We start from the raw sequence: 24,193 nt of genomic DNA, 5'->3' as shown, positions 1-24,193 counted from the left end.
GGGATACAACCAGGAATTTGTTATTGCTTATGCTCTCTACTCTCGTGTGATTAGAGGTTACAAGTACAAGATGTAAGCATATAGACTAACTTAGCTTACAAAACTTAGTCAACTAGAAAACATAAATGAGCCCTTAGGCCTGTAAATAAACCGACGTTCAGTGAACTGTTCGTGAACCACCGTTTAGCAGGAAGTTCGTTTATGTTCGTTCATTTAATAAACGAACGAACATGAAGACCTGTTTTGTTCGTTCATTTATGCTCGTTCACACATTAATAGAAAATAATTAAATATTATTTGTGTTTTACAAATTATATCACCTTAATATGTTTTCTATCTATTCATTTGTGTTCACTTAGGTGTGGTTATTTATGCTTGTTTATGTCTGTCTGTGTTTGTTTACGAATGTTCATATATGTTCGTCTATCTTTGTTCATTTATGTTTGTGAACTGTTGGTTTAGATTTTAAATGAACGAACATGAACGGACACGAGCATGCGCCTGTTCGTCTTCGTTTACAGACCTTCTTTGTCTCTGTTGATTAACGAACCACCTTAAGACGTCAGAAACGATAATATCAATATGATTAAAAAAAGAATACCTTTGGCTTAAAAGGCCTGGTTGGAAGACTTTCATCATAGCTTCCGCAGAGTTTATTAGATGCAGTAAGAAACACCAGATATAATAATAATATTGATAATTAGTTAAGTCAAAAAAGGTATATATTGAATTAGGCATCTTTCTTTGATTTGACGAGGGGTACGCATTTCAGTACCAAAATAAGAAAAATGTAAGATCAAAGTTACAAAAAGAAATATTTTTTCAAGTAATATTACCGTTGAGAGCGTGGGTCCATCGGAAGCGCGGAGTGGGATCAAAACACAACATTTTAGAAAAAAGATAATTAACGTAACGAATGATAGCTAAATGTCAATTTTACCCTTAAGAAAGTGCATGCAGCTTTGGTATATACACATCGTTTTGAAATATGTATCATGATGCTATTGGCACGTAATTATAGCCACATTCCATATTAATGCATAATCAAAGCCACATTCCATGCCTCTATCTTCTCCTATTGACCAGCCATATTTCTTGCTAATTAGCATATTTTCCTTTTTTACTTTAGAGACTCATGTATTTAACTTGCACCATGTATTATTTGCATACATATCAAAATATCAAAATACAATAATAGTGAAGATCTTCTCTGACCATTAAACTTTATGAGATGCAAATTAGACGTGCACAAAAAACCGGTTCCGTACCCGAACCGGTGGAACCGACCCGGAACCGGTTCCGGTTCGTACACAGTGTACTCCATACTCGGAAAACCCTACCCGGATCCATATATTTTCCCAAAAATCCGTTTCTACCCGGTTCCGGGTTTTAAAAATACCCGATTTGTGCATGTCTATTGCAAATCTACTATTATAATAAAACATAGTTTTTCAACACCTGTCATCATTCCGTAGACTCTCCCCTTTTACATTCACTTGATAATACTTTGACACGTGACAATTAAGAATTTAACGTGACAATCGAGTATTACTTGTTCAAGCATGCATCTGATTACTTTGAAATTTGTCAACTTTAGGTTTGAGTTGGCAGAAGAATGCTAAGATGGCAAGTTTAGATCAATTGTGCAAGTAAGATCCCAAATTCCAGTTTCTAAATTACAAAAACTGTATGCAAGTATTTTGATTAGAGGTAGCAGGTCAATGTATGACCGGACTGGGTTGACCCGTAAACACCTTTGTCCGTCCTTTAAATTTTGTGTATGTAATTATGACTTGGTCATTATTAGAAGAACTAGATTGTCAGAACAATAATCTTAATATTTCAATAAAAGGAATTAGAGAGTTGCATAAATATAAAAATAGACTTTTGGTATCTTTCAACATATTAGACTTGTTTGATTTTTTGCTAACCTTTTATTTTACCCTTTTGAGATTAAACAACAAAACACAACCCAAGTAAACTTTTTTTCTTTCTCCAATTTTATATAATTCTAAAACTATATTGTCACAACAATAATCCAAATATTTGAATAAGGTGAATTACGAAGTTGTTTGAACTAAAAGTTGGCTTTGGGTGTCTCTCCACTCTAAATTCGGCTATTGTTAATTGATCAAGAAGATTTGTATCTTATGCTGTATTTCCTCCAACTTTAGAGCTTCAATTTGTAGAAACACTTTATCACAAAGCAACGAATCTTCAAGTAGATTTTTTCTAAGCTCAACCAATTATCGAAAAGACTGTTGTGCCATTGTATCAAGCTAATGGAAATGATGATCACAATGTTTTGATATTTTAATAGTTTTGACATGGTTGATTTAGGTGCACTTCTTGCTGACTTAGCAGTTAGCAATTATTAAATCATCAAATCCCTTTTAAGTCAAGTGGATATGAATCCAGTGATGATACAATTTCTTATATTTGGAGTGATCTTCATGTTCAATATGTTGTAGAATGTGGACAGTGTATTGACAACATCCTCCTTATTGAAAGGTATCATGTATTTTTAAATTTTAATAATGATTGCAGTGTAATTAGTGCTGCTAAATGGGCTGTGTTTGTAGGTTGCCGGGTCAAACCCATAAATTTTACACAAATCTAAAAATTGTCATGCACATGCACTAGAGCGGAACACTTTAAGCCGGAATTTTTTTACCCTATTTTTATTGCATACTAATACATTAAAATTCATTATTGTTTATACATATTTTTAAAGAAAGTATTTTTAAAATAGGCTGATTTAATTTAAACTTAAAAATGTTGACACAAAAACAACCGATATAGTTGTCACGTAAATACATTTAGAAAAAAGCGTATAAATGGGTTTAACTCATTTGGTAAAAAATGGTTTTCACAATCAGGTCAAATTTAACTTCTTGATGGTTTAGTTATGTCATATGTGTGTTTGTTTGGGTCTTATTGATTTTGCTGTAAATGTAGTCACCCCTTTGTACATTTGGTATGATCCACATTTGTTAGTAATGTGTAAGTTCAGTGTTTGTATATATTAACATCTTCTATCTTTGTTAAGGAGATCCTTTTATTCTTAGACAACCTGGCTAGAATAGGTACAATAAAATGGGTACTAATACAATGAATTGACATGACTTGAAACAATTTTTCTGAAGTTTTTTTTTCCCATATAGTTAGGCATATTATTTCAATAATAAATGTTTTTCTATCCTTTATGCAATAATTAATTAAAATAAAGTTAATTGTTTACTTTCTTTATAAAAAACCCACTTCTGTTTTGAAGAAAATCATTATTAACAATACTATGTTCATTTCTGTTTTTATCATCATTATTATTATGATAATATATATTGTCTGTTCCTTTTTTTACCTCAAGTTTTTATAGGCCACGCAAATCTTTCATAGTGACCTGGGCATCCTCTAATGTGCTGAATAAATATGCACTCGATCAGGATAGCAAATTTGGTCAATTTGGACTAGTGGAAGAAGAACCAGCTATCAGTTGACTCAGTTACAAATGCATGTATATTTCTACCTCGAATTGGATATAGTAATATAGTATCTTTGTGATTTTATCATGTTAACTGTATTTATTTTCAAGTTTTTATTTATCAAGAAGGTTTATTTTCGGTTTGTATTATGAATGGAGTTGGTTAATGATAAATTGTTGTAAATCGAATAGGAAAATAATTTCATTAATGTAATTCTTTAGTATGTAATTATAAATGAAACATTGTTAAATATAATTTGTATTTATTTGTTATAATTTATTCTTAATTTCAAAATGTTTGACACCCATACCCGTATAGTACACGGGTTTATAACCTAGTTAACTATATACAAGACGTTTGACGTTTCTACAATTTACTGATATCGCGCTCAGTGCTACCGTGTATTGCTACAAGTACCATGGGCACAAAAACTTGTATTGTTGGGACCTACATCCATAATCAAGCAACTCTTTCTCACACTGTACACTCAAATATTCTATGAAAGAACAACATAACTAATGAAACAGACATCAGTAGACAAGACATAATAATATTTTATTAATTTTTTCAGTGAAGCAGCTTATCTGATGGGGATCCAGGAATTTTTTCCAATGGGTTCACTGTTTTTAAATGCTCTAATTTTATACGACCGGCCATAAAAATTTTCGGGTCGATTAGAAGGTTTAGGTCGGTTCAATGGTTCGGGTCGGGGGAAGGTTCATTACATAACATAAATACGATAAATTAACAAAAAACAAGCATTGTCATAGAAAGGATAACATACATGATAAAGATACGATTGAGATGATGATTGAATGTTTGATGGTTCACTTGGAAAATATCTTTTAATATTCATAATGCCTACAAATCAAATTTCAACATCACTAAGTTTCATATGAAATCTACATAGGTCCGCCCCTGGATGGCGTGGCGGCGGCTATGAAGTAGCAGTCACTGCCGCCACAGTGACAGACTCTTTCATATGAAAATTTTGAGATTTAGCTTTGGGTTGTACAAGAGATTTGGAAATGAGTGTGTAATAGATGACAATAGAGATTTTAAAAAACAAGGTATACATTAACCAACATATTATCAACTAACATTTATTACCGATAACCTATTGGTCTAGTGATAACTTATTGGTCTAGTGTCCTTGCAAGTAGGCATGTCATTTTTACCCAAAACCCGACCCGAATAACCTGAACCCGAGAAAAGACCAACCCGAAGTTATTCAGGCTGGTTCTTGGGTCTGATTTCTAGGTTTCGGGTCAACCCGAATAAACTTTTTATTTAAAAACATAATATTATTATTAGGTATGTACACTGTATACAGAACACTCTACACATTTCACTTGTTCCTATTCCATCTATTATGATTGATCGACTATTTATTTTTTATATATCTTTTCTATATAGGTCTAATAACAACCGTAATAATAAAATATGTTGCTTTACCTGGTTATATTTATTTATTAGTTGGTTATTTATGTCACAAGTAAAGAAGAATATGTTGCGTTAGTTTTCGCATTCTAGCTTTTCTTCAATTTATTTATTTTTTACTTTTTCGTTTTCTTAGATACCCAAAGCCCGATTAACCCAACCCAAAAAAAACCCCAACCCAAAAAAACCGAGAGATTTGGGTTGGGTTTCGGGTTTAAAATTAAAAATTTGAAACCCAAAGAACCCGACCCGAAACCCAAATAACCCTACTTGCAAGTGCAAGGTAACAGTAAAATTTAGGTGTTAAAAGTAAGAAGGTTCATTATTTCCATTTTATATTCAATAAAATGAGGCATGGTATGAAACGTCCACAGTCCACTAATACAAGTGCAACATGATTGTTGCACGAACTTAGCTCGCGTGAAAACTATGCATTCATGTGTTCGATACACAAACGCAGGTCTCATGCGCATGGAAGAGGACCAGCACCATATAAACTCATTAATATTCAAGACCAAGGTCTGTACCGAAGAAAGCGTACTTGGGCGGTCTTGGGTCAGTCCGGTGCAAATATTATATCAAAGTGCAGGAATGCCGTTTAAACTTTAAAACAAATGTCATAATAGCACACAAACAAGAACCAATGCATAATTACAAGGTTGATAGCAAAGCAAGTCTGCAGATCCAAATGTAAAGCATGCACCATAAATGTACACATTGTGGAAAAAGACAACAGTACCCCCCCTTCATGTTTTGTCATCTTTAGTTGTCTGAAACCAAAGATGCATCTTGAGTGGGCCCATGAGAGTCACAAGCATGCAGCTTGGTGCAAATGTCTTCTTTCTCAAGAAACTGCTCGGCGTTCGCAAGGACCAATGGCGCGTATTCAAAGACCAAAGTTTTACACTGTCGAAAAACCGAAAAAAACATTAATTATTTAACGAATTGACATAAAAATGAAAAAGAATAGGTTAAGGAGGGTAAAAAGGTAATTTGCGGCGAAAGATTGAGTACAAGGGTTTAGCAGCTGATAATTGTTTAAAAACACATACATAAAGCATATACTAATACGAATTCGAAAAAAGGTAAAGAATTTAGCAAAAACCTTTGGCACGTATTTCTCCACGGATTTGCATTCTTTCAAGAGTATCTGCAAGATTTCCAACTGAAAAAAAAAAGTTTCATTACTTTTGTCATCCTTTGACTTTCAAAGGTCAAACTTATACCTAACAAATTAAACATACCTGATTATCAGGATCTTTCAATAAAGTAATGATTTCTGAAACCGCCATATTACAAACATCACAGCTGTTTTCCGAGAGTTCTTGAGCGTAAGCAACAACTTGACTGCAAAGGTTGACTTTTCCACAAAATTCTTCGGGTTGGATGGTGGAGATTTCAAGGAAGAATAGAGGAGCATAGTAATCTACCAAAGTGATGCACTGCACAGGATACGAAATTACCCATATGATATGCATATCAAAATCAAATTTTTTTGACCCGTAAAATTGAAGAACCTATACTAAAGTTCTTTTTTTTTTCTTTTTTAAGAATTATGTTTCAAGATTTAACCATTTCTTTGAAAAAAAAAATAATCAGAATAACTTTTACCCTAATGGGACCATCGGGTTACCAAAGATGCATGCTTTATTGAAAATTTCATGTGATTTAATCAAAAATCAAATCTTTTCTTGACAAAACCGAAAGTACTCGAAATGCATATTACCTTCATTTTATTAAAAAAAACATATTAGTGGAATAGTATACTATCTGTAACAGAATTTTAACACTTTACTTATTTATAACATTCAAATAAGAAAGTAGAGGTATGCATAAAACTGAAATAACTGAGCCCAAACAAATACGACGGTCTGGTTTCGATTTTACATGTAATTAAAACTGAACCGAATCGCATGTATGGATTTTTTTTATTTTGAACATTAAGTAATGCATATTATATTAATACATAGTGAAACCTATATACTTGACCCCAAATGTATATTGGCAATTATGTTTTTTCGTCCTAAAACCGGAAAAAACCGAAACCAAACTGTTTTCAAAAACTCAAAAAATGAATTTTTGGTTCATCTTTAGTTCAAAGTCTATAAGAACGATAATAATGTCCATTTTGGCACGTTTAAATGATACTTGAAAAACAAACCTGTTGCTTCAATGTATGTAGCTTGGAGCAAGATTCGTGAAGAATTGAAATAATTTCTTGTTGGGTCTTGTTTTGTTGAAGATAAAGAAGAGCTTCACTCGTATATTCTTCACACAAACTGCATAAATTGTCATTTTTAACCATGTTTCCAAATCTCTTCTAGGCACTTGATCGCAAAACTACATAAGGGAAAAAAGGTATTATTTTCAAAGTCTTGCAAAAGACATGATTATAACCAAGCCTGTATATGAACCGAACGTTCAATGAACGTTCATGAACCGTTCGAAGAAAAGTTTGTTTATGCTCATTTATATAATAAACAAATGAACATAAACCTCATTTGTTCATTCATGTTCGTGAACGTGCGCTCTTATAAATTTGTTTATGAACGTTCATTTGCATTCATTTATGTCCGTTACTTTACGTTTAAATTTGTTCGTTAATATATCCATCTAATTGTTTAGGCCCACGACAATTTAGTCTAGTTTTAATAAATTTTTAGACTTAACACATTTAATTGATCTTAGCTCAGTTATGCTTGTTAATATATGCCCATTATGTTCAAATGGTTAAAGCTAAACAAACTAACACAAACATGCTCAGTTCATGAAGAAACACTAAGTGAACCCTGGACAGATTATAGATAATCTGGGGGTTAAGTAATGTTTCCCACGGGGATGAGGTCCAGCAGAGAAGGTTGTTCTTCTGGAGACCTGCAAAACAGACACCGTAAGCTCGTCACTGAGAAGGGGGGGGGGGTTCCTCCTTGTGACCACCCTCCGGCGTGAGAATCAGACTAGATTGCTCTGAATATGTGTATATTAAGAGATTGCTAGATAAGATTGAGATATCAGATCCCTTACCATTCCAAGGTGTTGGAGTATTTATAGCCGAAGGTAGGTTTCCCAGAAGGTACTGCCGGCTGAATAGTATTCCTGTTCCACCAACAGTGGACTACGCACAGGCCATGCTGGCTGGTGGGTAGGCTACGGCCAACAGTAAAGGTCGGCTGTATACTGTTCCTTTACTGCCGGCTACGCACTGTTCCACCAACTGTAGGCTGCGCACGTCCCCTCGTAAAGGTTGGTGAGTAGGCAGCGGCTAATAGTGACAAACAGTACTAGAGGGTGCTCCTCCTCGTATTGTTGTCGGTGAGCTGTCACCCTGTGATTGGTTCATGGGCTGCTCTGGTCAATTTGTCTGTTCCGCCCATACCTTAGTAGGTATAGTACGAAAGACCTTCCAGAAGCATACGGACTGGCTCACTTGGGCGGGAGTATTCCCGCCTTGCTCATTCCTTCATGTGACTACTGAAGTAGCTAATGCCTTGTGCGTGTAGCCTTGCTGTTAGTGCGGGTAGCCTTCCCTGATGGCTTGTATCCGCAGCTGCGGGAACAGGCGGGGTACTTCACCATTGGGAGGCTTTCCCTGCGGGTACAGCTGGCGTACTGCGCGTAAGGTTCTTTGAGCATGGTGGGTCCTGCTGGAGCAGTTGGTCATTGCGCAGACGTCCCTGTTCAAGGTGAGTCTTGCGGGTCCAACTGGGCTCTGCTGGGACCTACCTCTTCAAGTCCCCCCAGTCCAATGTTCTTCTCATGAATTATTAATAAGTGAGGTGAACTTTTGGATTTAGCTAGGGGTTGTGAAAAGGGTTTATTTTTTAGGTTTTCCGTGGTGATTCTTCCCGCGGTTTTCCTGATGTCACGCAGAAATTCCCGACTTTTCTGCTTGATCTTTGGGTATGAAGCGGGTAGGTTTGTAACCTCCTCGCACGTCAGGAGCGTTGAGTCCCATTTGTGTGGATTCTCCATGGGGTCTTGGTAGTTTTCAACATAGTGATCAATTATGCTAAAACCACCAATTCCATCTTGGAGTTTCAAACAATATAGTTCTCGACGTTCCCGTCATGCGGGGATGTTATTCCCGTTTCCGCAAGCATGGCCCAGAAGATCCTCCTTGGTTTGAATTCCCTGCAGAGTGCTAAGTATGTGAAGGGTTTTGCCTTGACACTGTACCCGCACTTGTCTTACGGTTACTTTATTTCCAAGGTATTCCTGGCGTCAATTCCCTGCGGGTGCTAAGTATGTGAAGGGTTTTGCCTTGACACTGTACCCGCACCCGTCTTATGGTTACTTGGTTGCCAAGGTAAGGGGTATTTTCCCGCTTACTTTTGAATCTTTGAATTTTGAATTTCGAAATTCGAAGAGTTGGTGGAAAGATAGGAACAGTCCAAACATCTGAAACGTCGTGCGACGGTTTCTTCTGACTGTGTCAGGACGTGCAGGAAGTTATGGTGACGTGACAGTACATGGTCATTCCTGACGCTTTTTCAGGCGCGTGGGCGCGATTTTCCGGGCGCGTGGCCGCTAAATTAATGGTATGCGTCCTGTCGACAGCTGTTGCCAGCTTGCTTTTTGCCACGTGTCATAGTTTCATTGCACCTTCGTTTTCTCTCTATTCCGTATTAAATGCATCGCATTAATTGCGATTAGTATATAAAGGGGGAGAGGGTTCTTTGTAATCCACACTTTTACTCTTCTCTTCATCTTTTAAGCGATTTCCGGCGAATACTCATCCTTTTCAGGCAAGCATTCTCCCGAAATCGTTTTCTTCTTTTACAAGATGTCTCGTGATATCGATTCTACAGCTGATGACAAGAGTACTGCTGGTGAGTGCCAGTGTGCTCTGCCTGGCGATCTATATCGGTACGTCGTCAGGAAGTTCATGCTCGAGTCTCTCGAGCCTGAGTTTCCTGAACCCCACCAGACGGTATACGATGCCCCCAGAGGCAAGATCGGGGTTTATGCTGCATTATTTGTCTATGGGAATCTTAGGTTCCCATTGACAAAGTTTGTTTACCGTGTCCTTGAAAGGCACGGTGTTCATTTGACCGAGTTGCACCCCATGGCGATCGCCAAGATTCGCCACTTTGAGTGGGTGTGCCGGATACTGGGCGTTGAGCCCTATGTTGACCGCCTGATGACCTTCTACACTTGGAGGTGCATCCAGGGGTGGTACACGTTGACAACCCGGATTAAGGGTTTAAAGATCTGCGCGACCGAGCGCAGTCTTCGCGCGTGGAAGAGGGAGTTTTTCTTCATATCCGCTCGCGCCATCCCCATTGCCATGAAATTCAAGAACGGGCAAGCACTTCCCAGCCTTCACGCCTCCAGCTACCAGGAGGCGAAATGGTTTGCGAAGATATCTCGGGTCCAATCTCCGGTTTACCGGTTTGCGGAGTCCGGGATGGTAATGCTGGGGATGAGCCGAGTGTGGAAGGCTGCCGATGCGCAAAAGATCCCAATCGTCCTCGAATACGGTTCGAACTCTGTTCCTTACGGTATGATTTGTCTCTTATTGTTGATTCTGAATTGCTTCTAACTTTTTTCCTGTTTATTTCAGAGGGGAACGACCTGCAGTCGCTCCTTAATCCGCGGGAGGCTGACGGTCCCGCCCGGATGGGTACTCGCGCTTTAGACGAGAACGAGTTGCCCATCCTAGAACAAACGGCGGATCGGTTCGTGGAGGTCTATCCGCTAGGCCATGAGATCCTTAGTGCCCGTCGGCCAGGTAAGGCGTTATTCGACCCTCGACCCCTCAATGTTGAAACCTCTGCTGGAATTCCTTTAATCGTATGTTCTGATGAGGAATCCGCAGATGGTCCTCCGTTGGTGCGGAAGAAGAAGGCTGCCGGCGGGAAGGGGAAAGAGAAGGCCTCCACAGCCGATCCAGCGCCTCGGTCTGATTCGGAGACCGAGAGCGAAGAGGTGGCGGGGAATCCCGGTGGTGATAAGACCACCGCTCTGGAGGTTGCGACTGTCACCTCCGGAGAGCCAAAGAAGACGACGGTGACCGGCGCAAAGAGGCCGGCTCCATCGGGTCCGTCCCCGCCTCTCCGTACCTTTAGGCTCAAGAAAACCCGTAAGTACAACTTTCCTTTAGCTTTTATCTTCATAGCTTAATCTTTTAACACTTTTCTTCTTTACGCAGGCGTGGATGTTGACGCATTCCAGGGTGAAGCGCCGAGTAGTACCTCTCCGCCAATGACGGTAGGCTTGGTCAGCCTACCTGAGGCGTCGACCCAGGCTCCTGCGCCTGCTTCCGCTGGTTCAGTGGCTCACTCCTTTGAGCCGACTGTTCCAGCCGAGATGACGTCACCGCCGGCTGTGAGTGCGATTTTTACAGCATCCTTCACCGAGCCGGCGGTTTCTATTGCTGCGGATTCCGCGGCAGCGACCGCGGCGGCCACCACGGCGGCTGCTACCATGCCCCCGCCATCGGCAACGACGGCCGGTCCATCAGGTACGCATGGGGCTTCCCGCCAATCTTTGCCACCTTCCCATCTGCCTGACCTCTTGGATGGATTTCCTTTGGGTTCAGGTGATGGGTTCGGCGGCTATCGGCCTGTTATTGACCCTACAGGTGCGTAGGGTTCTTCTGGCCCATTTTATATATATATATTTTATCATCTTTTCCTAACTGCTTTGTTTTTTGCAGTGTCGGATTCCAATGAAGTGTATGTTCCACGATGGAACATTCGCCGAGGAACAACCCTTCGCACCCCTGTGGAGTGCGTGGAATGGGCTCGTCACGCTGCTCCCAGTGGTGCGTTGGGGGAAGCCATGGCTAGCTACCAGGAGGGTAGGCTAACCAATGAGCTTCGGGTTCTCCTGGCCCGGATGCAGCCGCGCGTCGAGCTGCTTTGTAGTGAAAACGACAAGTTAAAAGCAGCTCGCCTCAAGGAAGTAGCTCAGGCGCGGGCTGTCCGGGAGGAGAACCAAAAACTTGCCGCAGTGGCTGCGGAGAAGGAGAAGGCCTTCAAGGCCCTCGAGGTTGAAGTTCAGGCTCGACTCGAGGCCCGTTCCAAGGCTGCCCAAGCTGTTAATGAACAGCTTCGGCTGGCTAAGGAAACTGCGAGGAACACAACCGAGAGGGCCACCAAGGCTGAAGCTGTTGCTGAGCCTCTGCGCGTGGAGAATGAAGAACTTAAAGCCAAATTAGAGGCTCTCCAGCAGGCTCATGATGCCTTGGCGATGGAAGACGCCAAAAAGCTCCAGGAGATCTTGGACCAGAGGGGGGTGCTTGACCATACTGAGCGGAAGCTAAAGGGCGTCGAAGAGGCTGCGGCTAAAGAAGTGTTGCTTGCCAACCTTAACAAGAGTGAAGCCGAACGCGCCCGTAACGAAGCTCAAGCTGCCCTCCAAGAAGCTCTGGTTGCCAAGGAATGGCTTCTTCGAGAAGCGTTGTCTCAGGTAAGCTTTCATGTCTTTACGCTTTTCTTTGTAGATAGAAAGGGTGTTGACACTTGTATATTTTCTTTTGTAGGTTGTGCATCGGGTCTTCTCAGAGACATCTTACGATGATGCTATGAGCGCAGCCCTCAACGCTTCTCACGAGGATGGGGAACGGGCCGGCTTCCTGCTTGGTCTAGGGTTCGTTGAGAAAGGCGTCCCGCCTTCCAACTTCCCTTTGTATAATGTGGATACTGAAGCTATTTACGACCAAGCAGTAAACCAGTATGCTGCCTTCCCGCATCCGGTGGTGGAGAAGGTGAATGAAGTTGTTGCTGCTGATGATGGGCTATCTATCCTTAAGGCTTTCCTTGAACTGCCACGCTCTACTGACGGCGCTGGTCCAAGTGGAAGTGGCCCTGAAGCCTGATCCTGAAGATCCCTTCCCGCTGCTAGGATAGATTTAGTTTGTATAGATTTACTTTCTTGTAGGCGGGTAGTTACCCGGCCATTCTTGTAACGAATATTTATGAAATATAAATCTTTGTGCGGCTAAGACCGCTTCTTTCATTGGATTCCTTGCTTTATAAACGTTATGACTTGCATACTTTAGTTTAAATTAGCAATTTTCCAAGTGTTTTAGAATAAGTTAACCTTTGAACGTGGTAGATAATAGGTGTGAAGTTTTGCCTCCTCTTTCGTGATTGTGCGGGTAGGACCGTCACTTGCACTTAGTAGGATGGCTAAACTTTACCCATATCTGACCTGCGTGTAGGTTTTCCTCATCCCTTTTTAGGATAACCTTTGAACGTGGTAGATAATAGGTTGAAGTTTTGCTTCCTTGTTCGTGATTGTGCGGGTAAGACCGTCACTTGCACTTACAAGGATGGCTAAACTTTACTTACATCTGACCTACGTGTAGGTTTTCCTCATCTTTTTTTAGGATAACCTTTGAACGTGGTAGATGATAGGTTGAAGTTTTGCTTCCTTGTTCGTGATTGTGCGGGTAAGACCGTCACTTGCACTTACAAGGATGGCTAAACTTTACTTACATCTTACCTGCGTGTAGGTTTTCCTTATTTTTAGCGTTGTGTTTATGCGGGTTTTGCCGCCTTCCACACGTAACGACTTACTTCTTCCCCATTTATGCGGTGAATACCGGCACCAGTGTGGGAAGTTCATAAGTATAAAGGTAAAGTTAACACATTATGAAAGGAGAATCATTTCCATTAGAAGTGGCTCTAGGCCTTTTCTTTACAAGTTTGGAATTGATCTACATATAACATTTGCGTAATTGAGCTCCATTCCATGTTCTTGGGATAGGAGTGCCATCGAGCCTTTCGAGCCGGTATGCGCCCTTTCCCAGGACTTCTTTGATAATGTATGGCTCTTCCCAGACCGGGGCCAGCTTTCCTGGGCGTTCTTGGTTCGAAGCCTCGTTGTTACGCAATATGTAGTCTCCTTCATTGAAGTTGCAGAGTTTTACCCTCGTGTTGTAGTACTTTTGCATTTGTCGCTTGTAGTTCTCTTCACGCACTGCGGCTAAGTCTCTGCGTTCCTCGGTCAGCATAAGATCTAACCGTCTTTCCGCATCATTGTCTTCTGGCTGAATCAAGATCCTTGGTGAGGGTAAACCAATTTCGACCGGGACCATGGCTTCCGTGCCATAAGTGAGGCTGAACGGGGTTTCTCCCGTACTGGCCTTCTTCAGCGTTCTGTTTGCCCAAAGGACGTGCGGAAGCTCGTCCACCCAGCCGGATCTGTGTTCCAAGAGTCTTTTCTTGATGCCTTCGACGATGCTCTTGTTTGCTCTTTCCACCTCACCATTACCTTGCGGGTGTGCCACTGAGGTAAAGGTGTGGGTGATTTGAAGTTCTTTCAGCCACTGTTGTAGCTTCTTGTCAGCAAAGTTGGTGCCGTTATCGCTCACCAAATTCTGTGGAAGTCCAAAATGACAAATAATAAATTCCCAAATAAATTTTTTGATATGTTTTGCGGTTGTTTGGGCTAAAGGTTTTGCTTCTATCCACTTGGTGAAGTAGTCGATGGCTACCACAAGGAACTGAACATTTCCTGCTGCTGTAGGAAATGGGCCTGTCACATCGATGGCCCACTTCTGAAATGGCCATGAAGAAGTGACTGGAACAAGTTCATTCTTCGGGCGGTGCGTGTTGGGTGCGTAAAGCTGGCAAGACCTGCATTTTCTGATGTATGCCAGTGCATCCGTATGCATCCCCGGCCAAAAGTATCCCGCGTTGTTTAGCTTAGCTACAACAGCGTGGGGACCTGCGTGTACTCCACAGATGCCTTCGTGTACTTCCCTTAGAAGGTAGTCAGCATCTTGGTTGTCCACGCATCTTAAGAGTGGGCCAAGAAAGTTACGTCTGTAAAGGATGTCATCGATGAGTTGATAATTCAGTGCTTTACAGCGTAGTTTTCTTGCCTGTGTTTTGGATTCTGGGAGTGTACCTGCCGCAAGGTATTTTATTATTGGTGTCATCCACGTTTCCGTGCCGGTTTGGATGACACAAATTTCCTTGTGCGGGACCGAAGGTGTCTCGAGGAGTTCAATGCGGATATCCTTTCCTAAGTGGGTGAAGGCTAATGATGCAAGCTTGCTTAACGCATCCGCAGATTTGTTTTCACTTCGCTTGACGTGTATGACTTTGCAGTCATTGAAATCGCGCATAAGGGATTTTGCTTGTGCGAGGTAAAGGGCCATTGTGTCGTTCACGGCCGTGTACGTCCCGTTGATTTGATTGGCTACCAACATGGAATCCACGTGGGCTTCCAAGTTTTTCACCCCCATCTTACGCGCAATTCTCAGCCCACCCAAGAATGCCTCATATTCGGCTTCGTTATTCGTACTTGGAAAATCCTGTCGAATAGCGTAAGTGTATTCTTGGCCTGCTGGGTTGGTTAGTTTCAGCCCTACGCCTGAACCCTCGTTTCTGGCTGCTCCATCTGTGTAGAGTCGCCAGACATCATTGATGTCTTGTGCTGGAGAGGGTTGAACCTCTTCCTGGCACTCTTTTTCCCGCGATGCAGGCACTTCTGCAATAAAGTCGGCCAGAACCTGGCCTTTTATGGCTGGTCTTGGTTTATACTTTATCGCGTATTCTCCCAACTCAATTGCCCATTTGGCTAGGCGTCCCGATAACTCGGGTTTGCCTAGAACGTTTGCAAGTTTGAAGTTAGAGAGTGGTTATTGGGTGGCCCTGGAAATATCGTCTTAACCTGCGTGAAGCGTGTATAAGTGCTAAGACTAATTTTTCGAGGGTAGAGTACCGGGTTTCTACGTCTGTTAGGACACGGCTGACATAATAGATTGGCATCTGGATGCCTTTTCGCTCTACTAGCAGGACTGCCCCGGTTGCTCTATCTGTTGCGGAAAGGTATAGGATTAATTCCTCTCCCGCTTTTGGTGCTGTGAGTGTTGGGAGTTCGATCAAGCGTGACCGAATCTCCTGAAAAGCTGCTTCCACTTCTGGTGTCCAGCGGAAGTGCGTTTTCTTTAAACAGTTTCTCAACGTTGACACGAAGGGAAACGACTTATCCGCGTGGTTTGCCAAAAAGCGATTAAGTGCCACAAGTAGTCCATTCAGTGTCTGAGCCTGTTTGATGGTAGTAGGTGATTCCATTTTGATAATGGCTTCGACCTTTTCAGGGTTCGCTCTGAAGCCATCTTTAGTGACGATGACCCCCAAGAACTTCCCTTCTTCCATTCCAAAGGCACATTTGCTCGGGTTGAGCTTCATGTTTATCTTCCTGAGCGTGTTGAATGTCTCTTCGATGTCTTTCAACATCGCTTCTGGGTCAGGGCTTTTGATGACCAAGTCATCCATGTAGACTTCCAAGTTCCTCCCAATTTGGGCCTGAAACTGGTTGTCCATCAGGCGTTGGTATGTGGACCCGGCATTCTTAAGTCCGAATGGCATCATTTGGTAACAAAATGTGCCATTGGGCGTCCGAAAAGCGGTTTTGTCCTGATCATCAACGGCCATGTGTATTTGATGGTACCCCTTATACGCATCCAGGAAGGATTTAAGGCGGAACGGTGCCAGCGAGTCCACCTTAAGATCAATTTCGGGTAACGGATAACAATCTTTGGGGCATGCTTTGTTCAAGTCCTTGAAATCTATGCACATGCGCCATTGTTTGTTATTCTTCGGTACCATAACGGGATTTGCAACCCAAGTTTGATATCTACTAACGCGTATGATGCCTGCGTCAAGGAGTTCCTTGACTTGGGTTCTACACGCGTTAGTTTGTTCTGGCCCCATTACTCTGCGCTTTTGTACGATCGGCGTAATAGCCGGATCGCATTTGAGCTTATGCTCTGCCTTACTTCGGGGCACACCAGTCATGTCAGCTGGTGTCCACGCGAAGATGTCAGCGTTTTTTTGTAATAAGCGCTTGAGTAAGGTGCGTGTGGGATCAACAATTGTTGGGCCAATGGTGACGGCCTGGTCCGGGTACTTGCCGTTGAAGGCCCATCTTTCTGGTTCGGTGATGGTTGGTTTAGCCATCTTTGGTTTGGGTTTGGATGAGACAGATGCGATGCATACCTGGGGAATGCCGGTGATCATCGCTACACCCTCAGCTGTTGGCCATCCCATCATGCCGTGGACTGAGGATACCACGGCGTTGAATCTTGCCATCCCGTCTCTCCCGAAGAGAATGTCGTATGTGTGGTGTGGCTTCCTCATCACGACAAAGTCCACGTCTTCTGTGCGGGAGTGTTTCCCATCTGTAAGAGTGACGGGGAAAGATAGGATACCCAGGAGGGTGTTTGTGCTGCCATCAAACCCTTCCATCGAGGCGCAGATCGTTTCCAGGCGTTCCTTGTCTTCGTCATCTAGCTTGTCGAAGAACTGCCTGTACATCACCGTTGACGAGGCGCCGTTGTCAGCAAGAGTGCGGGAGGTGATGTAGTGCCCTAGCTGGCTTTTGATGATGATAGGGCCTTCTTTGCTGGGTCCTCCTGGCACTAGCGGGAAGCGCACCTCAGCTTCCTTCCACGCACATGGTTCTATCGTTCGCCTTTTTCTTCCTCTGATATTACCATGAACCATGTTGATGCTGATGTCAACGGGCTTTCGTCCGTTGCCTCGGTACCGGTTGTCGTTCCGTCCTCCCTTCTTGATTGATGCTACCAGGTGTGCCAGTCTTCCATCCTTGACGAATGCTTCAATAATATCGTTCAAGGATGTACACTCTTCCGTACCATGACCTTTTGTCCCGTGGAAGTCACAGGATTTGCTCTGATCCGCATTAGGTCGCTGCCGGATCATTGGAGCTTTTGGCCATGGTAGCTTTTCAGTGGCAAATATCTCCGTGACGCTTTTGGTGAGTGGCGTCCACCGGTGCTTTTGGCTTGAAGGGTGTGTGTGATTTCTTCCGCCAACAAGAGGGTGAGAGCTGGATGAGGTGTCAAAGTTTATCCTTGACTGCCAGATACCTAGCTTCCTCTTTTTGTTCTGCCGGGCGATCCGAACATTGTTCTCTCTTGTCCTCTGCGTGTAGAGGTGTGTACTCTGGGGAAGATCCCTCCCCAGTTGCTTTTCCGTCTCGGCAAAGTGCTTTGCCGCCGTCATGATGGCATCCCATGTTGATGGCATGCCATCCTTACCCGTCAATGTGCGGATAAGCTCTGGGTATTCGGCGCCTTGGATGAAAGCGGCGCGAACCAGATCTTCACTTATGTTGCCGAGACTTAGCTTTTTGGAGTTGAAGCGGGTGATGAAGTCTAGTAAAGATTCATCCTCCTCTCTAACGCAGTTGAGGATCGTCCACTATTCTTCAGTGTATTTCCTCTGTTGGCTGAAGTGCTGGCTGAACTTGTTCTGAAAGTCCGCCCAGTCATATATGTGGTGGACCGGTAAACGATCGAACCATGCCCTGGCCGCTCCGACCAGAGTCATCTGGAACATGTAACACCACGTGGGTTCCGTCCAGTTACTGACGGTAGCCCCCGCAATGAACCTGTTCAAATGGTCGTCTGGGTCGGATAGACCATCATAAGTGCCAATGTTGGACATTTGTTTGGCACTTCTCGGGGCGATTGCTTCCGCAATGTCCCTTGCGAATTTTGACTTTCCTGCATTTGTAGCAGTTGGTCTAAAGGTTTTGGAGAAGTCACGCGGGTTTCTCTCCGCATTTGTTGGTTTAAAAGCTTCCCCAAAATTCCTTTTTGGCTGGAAGTCCGTTTCCTTACGCTCCCCTTTCGCCTTATGGCGAGGGTTTGCGTCGGTATCGGATTCTTCCCTCTCGTCGTCTGAGTACTCGCACTCACTGTTCATATTGAGGTGTTGGCGAGTACTGCCGAATTCGTCAGCCTGTTGAACTGAACGCAAGTGTTCATCCAATTCAGCTTGGAACTCTCTTTGACGTGCTTCGGCCCACGCCTTCACTTGATCTAGTGTTTGGCGAGGGACCCTCGTTCGTTTTTCCAACTGGGCATCAGTGAACCCCAGTGGAATATTTACTGCACTTGCCCCGGCTTGGGTAGTCGGGGTAGTGTTCGTAAGATTTGTATAACCGCCGGTGTTCCCCCCAGTTGCTGGGGTTGTGGTTACCGGGGTTTCTTGGTCGGTTACTGGCCTTGGGACCGGAGTAACGTTAACCATTTCTTCAGAAATTTTGAAAAAACTAAATTAGTTCTAGCTTTTATGCACGGATGGCGCCAATGAAGAAACACTAAGTGAACCCTGGACAGATTATAGATAATCTGGGGGTTAAGTAATGTTTCCCACGGGGATGAGGTCCAGCAGAGAAGGTTGTTCTTCTGGAGACCTGCAAAACAGACACCGTAAGCTCGTCACTGAGAAGGGGGGGGGGGTTCCTCCTTGTGACCACCCTCCGGCGTGAGAATCAGACTAGATTGCTCTGAATATGTGTATATTAAGAGATTGCTAGATAAGATTGAGATATCAGATCCCTTACCATTCCAAGGTGTTGGAGTATTTATAGCCGAAGGTAGGTTTCCCAGAAGGTACTGCCGGCTGAATAGTATTCCTGTTCCACCAACAGTGGACTACGCACAGGCCATGCTGGCTGGTGGGTAGGCTACGGCCAACAGTAAAGGTCGGCTGTATACTGTTCCTTTACTGCCGGTTACGCACTGTTCCACCAACTGTAGGCTGCGCACGTCCCCTCGTAAGGGTTGGTGAGTAGGCAGCGGCTAATAGTGACAAACAGTACTAGAGGGTGCTCCTCCTCGTATTGTTGTCGGTGAGCTGTCACCCTGTGATTGGTTCATGGGCTGCTCTGGTCAATTTGTCTGTTCCGCCCATACCTTAGTAGGTATAATACGAAAGACCTTCCAGAAGCATACGGACTGGCTCACTTGGGCGGGAGTATTCCCGCCTTGCTCATTCCTTCATGTGACTACTGAAGTAGCTAATGCCTTGTGCGTGTAGCCTTGCTGTTAGTGCGGGTAGCCTTCCCTGATGGCTTGTATCCGCAGCTGCGGGAACAGGCGGGGTACTTCACCATTGGGAGGCTTTCCCTGCGGGTACAGCTGGCGTACTGCGCGTAAGGTTCTTTGAGCATGGTGGGTCCTGCTGGAGCAGTTGGTCATTGCGCAGACGTCCCTGTTCAAGGTGAGTCTTGCGGGTCCAACTGGGCTCTGCTGGGACCTACCTCTTCAGTTCACGTTCGTTCGGTTCGTCTACAAACCTAAATATAAACAAGAGTGTGAGCTACCAAATCAATAAATTCACATTAAATACCTGAAACAAAAGAAACCTTGCTTTTCAAGGTAGCGGTCAAATCCCAAGCATCACACGCCACACCGGCAGCCAGCAAGAACACGAAGACGATCCCGACACCTTTACCCATTGTACCTGAATCAAATCACATCCTTTGACCATGAAAAAGTCAACGAACAAAAACTACAAAAAAATTAAAAAAAAAACAAAAATATAAAAACCTAATTACAACAATAAAGCCAACCAACACATAAAAATCAAATCTTGATTACAATTCACACCATCAATCAACAAAATCATATAAAATTAAAAAAAAAATATGAAAACATAAACATAAACCCTAATTGTAATTCATAATAATAACATCAATCAATGAAATTAAAACCATAGATCATGAAATTGATGAATCTTGACCTAAAAAACAAGCTAAAGATACGAAATTGAAAACCCAATTGCAATCAAAACCCTAGGTCAAGATTAGGGCAAAATTAGATGCATACCTTGTGTAAGAATTGGGGGTAATCGATAAAGATTGAAATTGAATAATACAAGTTGTTGCTTTCAGGTAATGTGATGTTGATCATTAATGGAGTGAAGATTTTTTTTTCTTTGAATGTAAATGCCTACCTCCTACTGTTTACATAGTACCATCATTGCCAGGAATCGAACCCTGGACCTCTCACCAAAGGCCAAAATCTTTACCATGCCACCAAAGTGGAGATGGCATTAATGGAGTGAAGATTGATTATATAAGTCCAACCCAAAATATCTATTGATTTTTTTTATTATGCAAGTCCCTAGTTTATTAATATAGTAAACTTTACCCCTATAAGTTTTCAGTTTTGCATATTAATACACTAAAGTTATAAGATTTAGGTTAATCAGTAGGAATATTATTGGAGGCCCAACTTCGATCCCTACTTGTGTTATTTTTGATGGATTAAAATAATTAAGTATTTGAGCTAAGTCTTGTGCAAGGTTCTTCCCGGGTTTTCGTCCGGCCGTGTGTTACGTTAGAGACTTCGGCTATATTATGGCATTAGGGCCGGCTCCCAAGGAGGACAGAGTGGTTGACGGCCCCGGCTAGGCCCGAATATTAATATATATATATATATAATCAGGATCATGTGAGAACCATTTTGAAATTGAGAACTTTAAAAACCATTTTGGACCACACAAAAAAACTCTTTTCTTAAAAACTAAAAGAATATATAAAACAAAAATAAAAAAAAGTACAAAAACCAAAAACTTTTATTTTTCATCCCGGTTTCATGAAAAAATAAAAAAATTTAAAAAAATATTGGTTTAACAAACTTATACATATATGTATAATACTTATTTTTAAATTTTATACATGTTATTCTTTATACATATGTGTACAATTAAGATAAATGATAATGTACATATGTGTATATTATGTAAATTGAGATTAAATACAAATATACATATGTGTATAATTAGTTTTTTTTTTCAAACTTTTTTTATGAAATCAGGATGAAAAATAATTTTTTTTTGTTTTTTTACTCTTTTTTTGCTTTATTTTTCGTTTTATAATTTTTTTAATATTTTTAAAGAGGTTTTTATTTGTGACGTTCTCAAAGTTCTCAATTTCAAAATGGTTCTCTTAGGATCCTCACCATATATATATATATATATATATATATATATATAAAGGATAATACAATAATCCTTAACGTACCTTAACGTACACGAATACCATATTTACAAATTTGATCAATGAAATCGCATCCCCACATCTCGGAATCATCTATACATACCCAATTAATCATCGATTCACCTGAAAAAAACAGGTTTGGATCGTTAATAGATCAATTTTTTTTTACTTTTTTTCTCGAAACCCATTTTGAGTGTTTTTGCATTATGGCTGAGCGTTTTTGTATTGAGCGTTTTTATATTTTGGTTGGGCGTTTTTGTATTTTAGCTGAGCGTTTTTGTTTTTTATGGCTTTAAGCGCTTTGTTTTTGTCTTTGAGCGTTTTGTTTTTAGCTTGAGCGTCGTAATTCACGTATGTTAAGGTACGTTAAAGATTATTGTACGATAACCTGACTATATATATCTATATCTATATCTATATATATATATATTATGAAAAACAATATATGTATTTAATGTTTAATTCAATTATGCAACCATTCTAAAGACCTTCCTTGAACCGCCACACTCTACTGATGGTGCGGGTCCAAGTGGAAGTGGTCCTGAAGCTTGATCCTGAAGATCCCTTTCCACCATTAGAGTAGATTTTTATTTTTGTATAGCTTCTTTTGTATGCGGGTATGTACCCAGCAATCTTTGTAATATTTGAATTTCGATGGAATAAAGATTATTTGCCAATCCCTTGCCTTTTTTATTTCACGCATATTCTGATTTAACTTAGCAATTTCTTTAGGACTTAGATAAGTTAACTTTTCAACGTGGTAGATAATAAGTTAAAGTTTTGCATCCTCTTTCATGATTGTGCGGATAAGACCGTCACTTGCACTTAGTAGGATGGCTAAACTTTACCTATATCTGACCTGCGTGGAAGTTTTCCTCATCTTTTCCTTTGAAATTTTCTAAGTGTTTAGAATAAGTTAACCTTTGAACGTGGTAGATAATAGGTTGAAGTTTTGCTTCCTCGTTCGTGATTGTGCGGGTAAGACCGTCACTTGCACTTAGTAGGATGGCTAAACTTTGCCTACATCTGACCTGCGTGGAGGTTTTCCTCATCCTTCTGTTAGAAATTTTCTAAGTATTTTGAATAAGTTAACCGTTCGACGCGCGGTTGTCAATAGGTTAGTTCGGTTTCCTCTATCATGATTTGTGCGGTTAGGACCGGCACTTTCATTTAGTGGGATGACCAAAGTTTACCTATGACTGACCTGCGTGAAGGTTTGCCGTTTTTTGGGTTTATGCGGGTTTTGCCGCCTTCCCCACGGAACGACTTTCCACGTAATTATGCGGTGAATACCGGCATATTAGTGTTGAATAAATTAACCGTTCGACGCGCGGTTGTTAATAGGTTAGTGTTCAGTTTCCTCTATCATGATTAGTGCGGATAGACCGGCACTTTCATTTAGTGGGATGACTGAACTTTACCTTTAACTGACCTGCGTGAAGGTTTGCCATTTTTTGGGTTTATGCGGGTTTTGCCGCATTCCCCACGCAACGACTTTCTTTCACACTTATGTATGCGGTGAAGACCGGCATATCCGTGTGGAAAGTTCATAAGTATAAATGTAAAATCATCAGCGTCAATGTGATAAGGAGAATCATTTCCATTAGAAGTGGCTCTGGGCCTTTTCTTTACAAGTTTTGAATTGATCTACATGCACTGTGTAATTGAGCTCCCTTCCATGTTGTTGGGTTGGGAGTGCCATCGAGCCGATATGCACCTGGTTCGGGATCTCGTTGTTTACGCAGTATGTAGTCTCCAACATTGAAGCTGCAGTTTTATTCGTGTTTTCCCAAACTGGGGTTCTACACGCATCAGCCTGCTCAGCGTTCGTTACGCCACGAGGTGCGCGAGCGTCCCATCTCTGACAAATGCTTCGACGATGTCCTTTACGTCTGTGCATTCTTCAGTGTTGTGGCCTTTTGTCCTGTGAAAGTCACAGTATTTGCTCCGATCAGCATTGTGACGATGTCGGATTATTGGAGCTCCTCAGTGGCGAATATCTCGGTGACGCTTTTGGTAAGTGGCGTCCATCTGGAGTTCTGGTTCGACTGTACGTTATCCCTTCCGCCCAACCGATGTTGCAAGCCGGATGAGGTGTCAAAGTTTACCCTTGACTGCCAAATACCTAGCTTCCGCTTTTTGTTTAGTCGGGCGGTAAGGACGTTGTCTTCTCTTGTTTTCTGAGTGTAGAGGTTTGTGCTCTGGGGGAGATCTCTACCCAGTTGCTTCTCCGTTTCCGCAAATCGTTTAGCTATTGTCATGATGGCATCCCATGTGGATGGCATGCCATCTCTACCCGTTAAGGTGCGGATGAGCTCTGGGTCGTTCGCGCCCTGGATGAAAGCAGCGCGAACAAGATCTTCGCTAATATTACCCAGACTTAGCTTCTTTGAGTTGAAGCGAGTGATGAAGTCTGGCAAAGATTCATCTTCCTCTCAAATGCAATTGAGGATTGTCCATTGCTCTTCGGTATACTTTCTTTGTTGGCTGAA

The 24,193-nt window shown here is 42.1% G+C and overlaps 1 protein-coding gene across 1 annotated transcript; it reads right to left on the bottom strand.

The window, feature by feature from the left end:
• Positions 1-5,545: 5,545 nt before the first annotated feature.
• Positions 5,546-20,598, bottom strand: LOC143571246 (uncharacterized). Its single transcript, XM_077056729.1, has 6 exons — positions 20,527-20,598; positions 20,048-20,161; positions 7,084-7,262; positions 6,167-6,364; positions 6,028-6,087; positions 5,546-5,828 (listed from the first exon to the last, which is right to left on the bottom strand). The coding sequence occupies exons 3-6, from the start codon at positions 7,225-7,227 to the stop codon at positions 5,685-5,687; spliced, it is 546 nt and encodes a 181-aa protein (XP_076912844.1). The 5' UTR covers positions 7,228-7,262; positions 20,048-20,161; positions 20,527-20,598; the 3' UTR covers positions 5,546-5,684.
• Between the last annotated feature and the right edge of the window lie 3,595 nt (positions 20,599-24,193).

This window comes from Bidens hawaiensis, unplaced genomic scaffold (genome assembly GCF_021521415.1).
Source record: "Bidens hawaiensis isolate Kalapana, Puna unplaced genomic scaffold, B.hawaiensis_p1.1 tig00025239_1, whole genome shotgun sequence".
NCBI lineage: Eukaryota > Viridiplantae > Streptophyta > Magnoliopsida > Asterales > Asteraceae > Bidens > Bidens hawaiensis.
This window is presented reverse-complemented; position numbering and strand designations above follow the sequence as displayed.